The sequence below is a fragment of the Nannospalax galili genome, unplaced genomic scaffold, assembly GCF_000622305.1.
Source record: "Nannospalax galili isolate Female #2095 unplaced genomic scaffold, S.galili_v1.0 scaffold1941, whole genome shotgun sequence".
Taxonomy (NCBI): Eukaryota; Metazoa; Chordata; class Mammalia; order Rodentia; family Spalacidae; genus Nannospalax; species Nannospalax galili.
Window position 1 is genome coordinate 689335 of NW_008344179.1, and position 10257 is coordinate 699591.

The 10257-nt window shown below is 47.3% G+C and overlaps 1 protein-coding gene across 2 annotated transcripts; it reads left to right on the top strand.

Moving 5' to 3' along the window:
- The first annotated feature begins 4536 nt into the window (after positions 1 to 4536).
- Positions 4537 to 8445, top strand: Chchd5 (coiled-coil-helix-coiled-coil-helix domain containing 5). Of its 2 annotated transcripts, none has more exons than XM_017799941.2 (4): positions 4537 to 4682; positions 4882 to 6029; positions 6108 to 6273; positions 8288 to 8445. In XM_017799941.2, the coding sequence occupies exons 2-4, from the start codon at positions 6001 to 6003 to the stop codon at positions 8309 to 8311; spliced, it is 219 nt and encodes a 72-aa protein (XP_017655430.1). In that variant the 5' UTR covers positions 4537 to 4682; positions 4882 to 6000; the 3' UTR covers positions 8312 to 8445. The 2 variants fall into 2 exon arrangements, with proteins under 2 accessions (XP_017655430.1, XP_008838588.1); XM_008840366.3 differs by having other exon boundaries at positions 4635 to 4827; positions 5889 to 6029.
- The last annotated feature ends 1812 nt before the right edge of the window (positions 8446 to 10257 follow it).

Sequence of the window (10257 nt, forward strand, 5' to 3'; positions counted from 1 at the left end):
GTTTCTGGTTTGGGGCATTAACAGGTAAAGTTGCTCTGAACAATCACAGGCAAGTTTATATGTAGAAATAATTTTCATTTCTCGAGGACAGATATTCAAGAGTGCAATTGCTGAGTCATAAAGTAGTTGCATAGTTTTCTAAGAAATTGCCATAGGGCAGGGGAGATGGCTCAGTAGGTAAAGTGCTTTTTATACAAGCAGGAGAGCCTGAGTTGGGGTCCCCAGCACCCACATAAAAAGTTGGGTGTGGCGGGCCATCACTGTAATCCCAGTGCTGGGAGGTAGAGACAGGAGGCTCTCGGGCTCACTGGCCATCAGTCAAGCCGATTGGTGAACTCCCACAGACATGGCCACAGGCCAATCCAATGGAGGTAATTCCCCAGTTGAGGCTCCCTCTATCCAGGTGTGTCAAGTTGACAACTAAAGCTATCCAGCACAACTTCTGTGAATCCCAAGACTTCATTATATATATGTTCTAGAGACAAAAACCTTTGTCATACAACTGTTCTGCAGATCTTTTCTCCTGTTTTTGAGACAGGACCTTGCTACGTAGCCTAGGCTGGCCTGGAACTTACAGTCCTCCTGAGTGGCTGCTAGAACAGGCCTGCATCACCATACCCTTTCTGCCCAGCTTGACCATCTTTTTCAGAGATCTACACAGCAAAAGATTTTACTATCAATGAAACCCAATACATTGTTCTTTTGGTGGATCATGTGTTTAGTGTCCTAAGAACTTAACAAACCCACAGGCTTTTTTTTTAAGACTGTCTTTCTATGTAGCCCAGGTAGACTCAGAGCTCATTTTCTAGCCCAGGCTAGCCATTCCCTACCTCAGCCTCCTGGGTACCAGAATTAGGTATATGCTACCACATCTGGTTAAATCAATGTCCTATTCCGAGTTAATTTTTGTATAAGGTGTGAGGTAAGATGAAATATTCATATATTTTCTCTCTCCCACCTCTCTGCTCCAGCATCATTGTTTGAAGACTGGCCTTTTTTCATTTAATTTCACACTTTTTTCTAAAAATCAGTCATATTTTTATGGGGCTAAGTAATTTTTTATTATTTCATTTTCTCTGTTAACTTATTAACCCTAGTATCTTTTCACTTATGGTTGCTTTCCTTAAATTATTATTGAGATGGGGTCTCTCTCTCTGGTGCAGGCTGTTCACTAGTAAGGCAGCCCAGGCCAGCCTTACACTTAGTGATTAGCCTGCTTCAACCTCTCCAGTACTGAGGTTACAGGCATATGTCACCATTCCTGGTTTGGTTTTGTTTTTTTCCTAACTATGCAGTCCAGTTAGCCTGGAACTATTCTATATAGACAAGGCTGACCTCAAATTCAGAGTGGTAGGATTAAAGGCCTGTGGCACCATGCCCATTTCTTTAACATTTCTAGTATACATCTTGTCTTTTTTTTTTTTTTTTTTTTTTTTTTTTTTCCCCCAGAGCTGAGGACCGAACCCAGGGCCTTGCACTTGTTAGGCAAGCGCTCTACCACTGAGCTAAATCCCCAACCCCTTAGTATACGTCTTTAGACTGATCATATACACACATCCCCATCTCTTGTCTCTTCCTGTCATTTTTGTCATGCACTTCTACATGTTATGAACCCTGTGGTATGTTACTTACTAGCTTTGCTTTGAGCAACTAATTACCTTTCAAAGAGTATTTATTTATTTATTTATTTATTTATTGGTCTTTTTGAGACAGGTCTCCCTGTAGCCCCAGCTGTCCTGGAACTCACTATGTAGACCAGGCTGGCCTTGAACTCACAGAGATCTGCCTGCCCTTGCCTCCCGAGTGCTGGGATTAAAGGCATGCGCCACTATGCCTGGCTACTCAGAGTCTTATTAAACATTTAGCACCATCATTACCATATCTTGGGATTTTATTTTATATGCCAAATCTCCATATCATCTTCCTTCAATACTTTTGGTTTTTCTAAACTTTCTTAGATGAGACCAGAGCAGCCTTTACAGCTAATTTGCCCACCACAGAGGCAGTGTCTGAATACTACCCAATGTGCAGTGAAGTCCTCCACTAAGTTGGGTAGGGAAACTGGCAATTGGACTCTTGAGGGATTTTTCTGCTGCCTTCTTGGCCTCAGTCCACATTTGTAAGGTGTTTGGATTACCTGTGTTCTGACTTGCAACAAAATAACATCAGGTAGCAGTGGTCACTAGTTCATTCCTTTTGAGGACAAAAGAAATCTGAGTCTTGTCATCCAATGCACTGTCCTACAGAATGAAAAATATGTTTAAGGGGAAACCTGGAGGTCTCCAGTGTATTGTTTTCTCCCAGAAATTAGAAAAAATAATCTTATTGGGGCTGGAGAGATGGTTCAGCAGTTTAGAGCACTTCCTGCCATCCCAGAGGGCCTGTTTGGTTCCCAGCATCCAGGTTAGGTGGCTAACAACTGCCTGTAACTCTAGCTACAGGAGACACAGTGTCCTCTGTGGCCTTTCTGGGAATGCCCTCCACCCCCAGCACACACACACACAAATGAAAAATCTTTAAAATATTTTTGTGTGTGTGCATATGTGCTGTGATGTGCTTGTAGGTGGTCAGAGGACAGCCTTGTAGAGTTGTTTCTCTCCTTCCACCTTTTGTTTTTTTCTTTGAATCAGGGTCTCACTTTGTAGCATTAGCTGGACTAGAACTCACTATGTAGACCAGACTGGCCTCCATCTCACAGAGATCTGCCTGCTTTTGCCTCCTGATTCACCTTGAGATTTGCCAAGTTGAGGGGAGAAATGATTCCCTTAATGACTTCATGTACTTCTTCCCAGAGGCCCTCCCTTGGCGTAGTCGCTTGCAGAGCTATCAAGTTCAGTGTGGCCTACCTGTGTTGAGTTACTCAGGAAAGTGTAACTTTTCCTGTTATTTCTTCTTTTTCTTTTGGATGTTGGCCAAAGCCTGGGCATGCTTTCCTGGCTTTCTCCCTTTTTCTCTGAAGCTACCCACCACATCCCACTGTACCATGGGGCTGCTTGACTGCCATGTGGCTGCTTATAAACCACATGGCCATTTCTTTCCCTCCTTTCCCTCTCCCAGCAGCTGCTGAGCTTTGCAGCTTGCCTGCCCTGATGTTTTCTCTTAAAACTCTGAATAAAAATGTCCTTAAGCTTCCTACCCTGTCAATTTTAAAAATTATTAAGAACCAGTTTCCTCGGTAACAGAAACACCTGAGATCTTCAAACTGATTTGCTTCATGCCAGACCTTATGGTTATTTGGGTGTCTCTTGCATTTCTTGGTCCTGTTCCTAAGCTACCAGAGCCACTAGCCAAAAGGCAACTAGAAATGTGGACATCTAGGTGTCTTGCTCCCCAAGAATGAAAGTCTTTCAGTGGGGTGGCTCCAGTCCTACACCTGTCATATCAACTGTCCACCTGGGTACTCATGATCACTGCTTCCTGTAACATCTGTTCTATCCAGAACTGGAAGGAACTCCCTTCCCCTGCACTATGTCCTGTGTGAAGGAAGCCACCGTCATCACATCCATCTTACAGATGCATATTGAGACTTCAGATGGTTGGTTATTAATTGCTCATTTTGCCTTGAGTCTTAGAAGACCTCTTCATACTAGGTGACCAGACCTACTCAGTTCTTGGACAAAGGGATATCTAGCCCTATGAACAGAAATAAATTTCCAGGCTTGTCTAGTTTGCTTTCTATTGATGTGATGAAACACCATGACCAAAACCAACTTGGGGAGGAAAGGGTTTATCTCAGCTTACAGTAAAGTCCTCATTGAGGGAAACCAGGGCAGGAGCTGAAACAGACCATATGGGATCACTGCTTACTGGCTTGCCCCTTTGGCCTGTGCTCAGCTGCTTTCTTATACCACCTGCTAGGGTGGCATTGCCCACAATGGGCTGGGTCCTCCCACATCAACCAGCAATTAAGAAAATGCCTCACCCAGGCAGGTTCTTGTGAGAGTGAAGCTGGCCTGGTCTACATAGTGAGGCCAGGTGAGGCTACAGGGAGACCTTGTCTCAAAAAGACACAAAAAAACCCCTCAAAGACCAAGCCAATGGGGGAAATACCTTAGTTGAGGTTCACTCTTCCCAGGTGTGTCAAGTTGACAGTTGAAACTGTCCAACACACCAGGTCTACCCTAAGGCATGTATGGTGATGGAAACGTTGCCGGACCAGGGGAAATTACAAAATAACGTGTCTATGATCGCAAAGAGCGAGCAATGAAGTTCACATTCGTCCTGGCTTTACCGCCTGTGCTATGAGGTAGGTAAGCAGGTGGGGGGGGGCTTGCGGTTATTAGGGTGATTCCCTCTCGGGGTTCCATGCACTCTCCATAAAGTCAGTGTCAGGAGGGCGGTGCTCCTGGGTTAGGTAAGGTTAGGACGTTGCCAGATCTCCGGCTGGCGGACTCGGGTCCCGGCCAGCCGCGAACCGCAGCACGTGAAGGGAAGGCCACAGGGCGTCCTATGGCCACCAACGGGGGGTGGGGGTGGGGCGGCGGCTGCAGCACCAGCGACATGCACTCACGTTGGGACCGAGAAGCCGCAGTACTTCCGATTCCTTACTTCCGGGAGCATAGCCCGCGTAAAGCGGAAGTGAAAAGGAACTAAATTAGCCGGCGGATCGGAAGTAGTTGCACCCGGCGCCGCCAGGACAGGCAGTTGGCCGGAAGGTGGGGTTGGGGCCCCGCCATGACCCGGTGAGACTTAAAGGAAGGATTCCGGTGCTCTCGGCAACCGGAGGAGCGAGGCCGGGAGGCTGGGCTGGGCGCCGCCATGACAGCCTGATACCGGAAAAGGCGGGTCTCCTCTCTGACTGCTCCACGCCTGCACCTGCCTGGAGATGTGAGTAGCTGGAACGCCTGCCTTGAGCTTGCTGTTGTCCTTTCTTTTCCCCAGTGACCCGGACCTAGACCAGGACCTCAAGAAGAAGGAATGGACTCCCTTGGATACGCGACCCTCAGGATCCAGTGCCTTCTCTCCCTCGCCCCCCCGAGGATTTAGCTTCCTCTCCACTAACTCGTGGTGACCCAGGATTTGGGGGTCTATTCTGTTATCCAAGCTCTGCTTCCAGGACCCCTGCCCCTGCCCCTGATACTGTGACCCTTGGACTCTAAACTTATCAAATGATTGTTAGGTCCGTAATTCGTGGCCTTAGAGCGCCAGGCTTCTCTCCTTGCCCAACCAAACCTTATCTATGAATTTTCCAAGTTTGTATATGACCCAAGGTAACAAGTATATAGGGCCCACGGACTTGTTCCTACATCCCTCTGACCGTGCTCTGAATTCCTATATACTTTGTCTCCCAAAACTTTAAGACCTTATTTGTAGGAGTCTAGACCCACTCCAGAGTCCCAAACTCATTCAGGGCTTCCAGATATGCCTCTAGGATCCTGAGTTCCCAGCTTGGAAACCCCAAATCCACCACAGGACCTTTGGTCTCCTGTCTTATGGCCCCATCTCTGAAACCTGGCCAGGAGACCTTTACCCAAGACGTAAGATGCTACCTCCTGGACTTCCAAAAACCTCATTTTAAAGACTTTGGAGCCCATTTAACTCAACCAGGCTCTCTCCCTAGATATCTTGTCAGGCCCCAAGTCTTATCTACATGATGCCCAGCCCCACTGGGGAATGCCTGGACTCCAAAGCTGTTGGAAGATATTCCAGGCCTGCCTCACAAAACCTATACTTTGTTTTAGGACCTCCACTATCTCCCCAGAAACTCCCATCCTGTTCTACAACCCTCAGGGCTCAAGCCTTCTGCCCCTCACTCCCCATCACAGGATCATTATGATTCCCAGATATCCCAAGAACCCTCAGTTCAATCACAGACCCAGATCAGAACTATCAGAACTGCCTTTCTTGCCTGCTGTCTGAAATTATCTTCAGCCTACCCGGTCCCACAGGCAGGCAGCCCTGGAGGTCACTGCTCGATACTGCAGCCGGGAGCTAGATCAGTATGGCCAGTGTGTGGCAGCCAAGCCTGAGTCATGGCAGCGGGACTGTCACCACCTTAAGATGAGCATTGCTCGGTGCACATCATCCCAGTGAGTGTGAAACTGGGTTGAGGGTGCTGGGCGGTGGAGTGTGAGTATTGCAAGGTCTGAAATGCCCTACCCCCACAGCCCCATCATCCGCCAGATCCGCCAGGCCTGTGCTGAACCTTTTGAAGCCTTTGAGGAGTGTCTTCGTAGAAATGAGGCAGCAGTTGGCAACTGTGCTGAACATGTGCGCCGCTTCCTGCAGTGTGCTGAGCAGGTGCAGCCACCGGGTTCACCCACAACTGGAGAGGTAAAGGAGGGTCACCAAATCAGCATCTGTTTTCCCCTTGACACTTCCATTTTGTAGTTCAAAGTAAAGATCTTTAAGTCCTCAGTCTCACCAATTCCCACACATGCCTTGGCTGAACATCTAAAACATGGTTATCTCTCCCCCACTCACAACCTCTACTTTAGTCCAACCATCTCCTCTGCGAGGATACCTGCCCCAGCCTTCTCCACGGTTTTCCTGACCCTGTTAGCTTCTATATGGTGGCCCGAAATCTTGCCACATTACACCTTTGCTTAAAACTCTCCAATGACTTCCTGCTGACACCAGGAACAAAGTCCCTGGTCCTTCCTGGACTCTGTGTGTTCTTCCTCAAGCTGCCCTCATCTCTTTCCTTGCCCACTTTCTCCCTGTCACTATTCTTCAGCTGTCCTGGCAGAGGGCAGTGGGTGGGATGAACATTCAAAGTGCTTTTACTGTATACAGTACACGAACACATATACAGTATATCTGAGATACTAAGTTTTATTGATGTGGCAATTAGAAAAAGTCTAAAAATGCACTGGGGTGGGCAATAATGGAAGAAAGTGAGAAACACTTCTTTCGACATTTCCTGCCTCTCCTGCTGACCACTCCAAAGGGAAAAGTCACACCTTTCTTCAGCCTCTTCTGCACACCTTTGGGGCCCTCCCTCTGTCACTGCTTTTTCTCTTACCACCTGACTACCACCCTCTCCTGGGCTGCTGTAGTCCATATTGTCCTTTTAGTTTTAATTTTATGTGTATGAGTGTTTTGGCTGTATATAGGTAGGTGCACCCCTGTGAACAATACCTGCAGTGGTCAAAAGAAGGCATTGGATCCCCTGGAACTCAAGTTCCAGATGGTTGTTAGCCGCTATGTGGGTGCTGGGAACCAAACCTGGGTCCTCAGAAGATCCAGTCTCTTCACTGCTGAGCCATCTCTCCAGCCCTGTATCTTGTCCCTTTTCAATCCTTTGTGATGGTCTCAGAATGATCTCAGAAGTCGTCTTAATGTTGGCTTCTACTTAGAAACTTCTTGATAGCTTCACTTCTACCAGACCAATTCTCAGCTCCAGCACAAACTGGATCCCTTATGACTCTGGGCTTTTCACTTCTAGTTCTATCCTCCATCCCTAGTGAAAAATACTGCAGTTACTTAAATGCATGTCTCTCCTGCTATTTCCAGCTATTTCTCTCTACTTGGACTGCCCTCCCCAGTTTATCTCCTAATTCTTATCCCAATTGCATAGTACTTCTATCAGAAAAACCTCCCCTGCTCCCCTCCTAAGGTCTACCAGCTCCCATGTGCGAGGAATAATTAACACCCAGTTGCTCCCACTGTCCTGATCCTGCCTGCTGATGGCATCCCAGCTGCAACTTTTCCTACTAATTGGGGGCAGCAAGATTTAGGCCTCCTCTGTTCTTTGGTCTACACAATAGCAGACATACAATGTTCTCATCCACAGCATGATATAAGGCCTTAGTGGAACATCTCATATTTGTGTAGCTGACAGTCTACAGGGCTCCATGTTCCTCGACACACAGCTTTGCTCTTTACCCTGGTACATGGACTTTCCTACCAGGTGACTTATTTTTGTTCATCTGTTGTCGCTCACATCCTTTTTGAATATAAGTTCCCTAGAGTAAGAAATTTTGCCTGCTGGGCAGTGCTGGCACATAGCTGGGTGTCATGGTCATGCCTCTAATCCCAGCACTTGGGAGGCTGAAGTAGGATTGCCATGAGTTCAAGCCATCCTGGGCTAGAGTAAAACCCTGTCTCAGAAATAAAACAAAAGACAAAAATACAGCCAAACAGTCCCTTCCCTGCTTCCAGTGTTAGCTTTCTATGGTGGACTTGTTCTCATGGCAGGTGACCAAGGGTACAACCTGACACCTTTTCCATCCAGACTGCACTGTGTGAGGGCAGCCTCTGCTGTGTCTACATCATCTCCCCAGCAGTGGTCTCAAGGCCAGACCCAGAAGAGATACCATTAGATGTCATTGTGTTTTCTCCACAGGCACAGCCCCTTCCTGCCTCCTGAAGACCCTTTAAGGACTTAGGAAAACTGGACATGAGTGACTAGCCACTTGATGCCCTCCCCTGGCAGAGTATATATTTGGAGTCTTGGGGATCCTGGTGTTTAATACTCCTACTAAATAAAGACTGTGTACTGTGCTTTGACTCCTACTTATAGCACTGAGGGGTACTAGGAGAGTTAATGGAAACCCTGGTCATCTATCCTCCAGCTTCACTTGGTCTGCTAAGAAAGAGCCCAGGAGGTGCCAAAGTGCTTCTTCTGTTCACCAGGGTTAGGATGGCCCCTTATCCAGTGTTAGCATTGCCAGAGAGCCCATTTCCTGTCCCCTCCCCTGCTGCATGAGCATTGGGGAAAGGCCTCCCTTCCACTCACATTCACCAGAGGTGGCGGGGGGAGAGGGATTGGTTGATTTTAGTTTTTTGTTTTTTATAATTTGATTGTATGTGTATAAGTGTTTTACCTGCATGTATGTAAGTGTACCTATGTCAGGCAGTACCTGTGGAGGTCAGAAGAGGGTGTTGGATCCCCTGGAGATGGAGTTAGCTGCCATGTGGGTGTTTGGAAATGAACCTTGGTCCTCTGCAAGAGCAACAGTGTCTTAACTGCTGAGCCACCTCTCCAGCCCCTATATTTTAGTTTTTTTTGAGACAAGTTCTCATTCTGTAGGCCAGGCTGTCCTGACACTCATTATGTTGCCCAAGCTGGACTTCAACTCACAGCAGTCAGGATTCCTAAATGCTAGGATTACAGGTGTGAGCCACCAGCCCAGCTCCCCCCGCCCCCACCAGTACTAGAGACAACTTACAGCCTTGCACATGCCTTACTAGTATCCACTGCCTGCATTCACCAAGTCTTTATAAGAGTTTGCCTGAGACTTGGGGTGGGGGTGGGGGGTAGGGGAAAGACACAAAATAGTCCGCCTCTTTCTTGCTGAATGAGAACCAATTGAGCAGTAGACATGGCCTTGGGCAGTGAAGGTGAAATTAAGGGCCTCAATGAAAACAACTGTCCGGGGTAGAAGTGAGGCAGAAGGATCAGGAGCAGTTCAGGGTCATCCTTGGCTAAACAAGAAAAGAAAAAAACCCAACTGTGTATGGAACAATGTGGCTTAGGAGTGTTCTGGATTTTTGTTTTGTCTTATTTGGCAGTCTCCCAGACACCAAGTGTCAGAATTGTGCACTGATAATATAGTCACAGCTTGAGTAGAAATACTGGCAGGGAGAAGAGACAAAAAGAGCATCATCAGGTTGGTGAGATGGTTCCTGAGTTTGAGCCCCAGGACCCACATGGTAGAAGGATAGAACTGATTCCACGTTGTCCTCAGCTCCACATGTGTGTCATGGCATGTGCCTCCAGCAATAAATGAATAAAAGATAATTTTTTTAAGTTCATTATCAAGCCAGGCATGGTAACACCTTTAATCCCTGCACTCTGGAGGCAGAGAGTCTGATCTCACGGAGATCGAGGCCAGCCTGGTCTATATAGTGAGTTCTAGGTCAGTCAGGGTTACATAGTAAGACCCTGTCTTTTTTTTTTTTTTTTTTTTTTTTTTTTTTTTTTTAGGAGCTTTGTTTGTCATTTACTCTTGGCTATCCAGACGGACCCTGTCTTTTTTTTACTTATATATTGTCTTAGTTTGTTTCTTCATTGCTGTGATAAAATATTCTGACCACTACCAACTTGGGGAGGAAAGGGTTTATTTAGCTTACATATCCCAGGTCACAATTCATCCGGGAGCCCAAGGTAGGAACTCAGGGCAGGAACCTGGAAGCAGGAGCTGGAGCACAGGCCATGGAGGAATGCTGCTTACTGGCTTGCTCCCCTGGCCCCTGCTCAGCCTGCTTTCTTACCCAACACAGGCCCACCTGCCCAGGGGTGGCACTAACCACAGTGGGCTGGGCCCTCCCACATCACTCAACAATCAAGAAAATGCCCCACAGACATGGCCA

Coding starts and splice junctions, on each gene's coding strand:
- Chchd5 (XM_008840366.3), top strand. Junction 6,030..6,107: donor GCTCGGTGCACATCATCCCA/GTGAGTGTGAAA, acceptor CTACCCCCACAG/CCCCATCATCCGCCAGATCC. Junction 6,274..8,287: donor GTTCACCCACAACTGGAGAG/GTAAAGGAGGGT, acceptor TTTTCTCCACAG/GCACAGCCCCTTCCTGCCTC.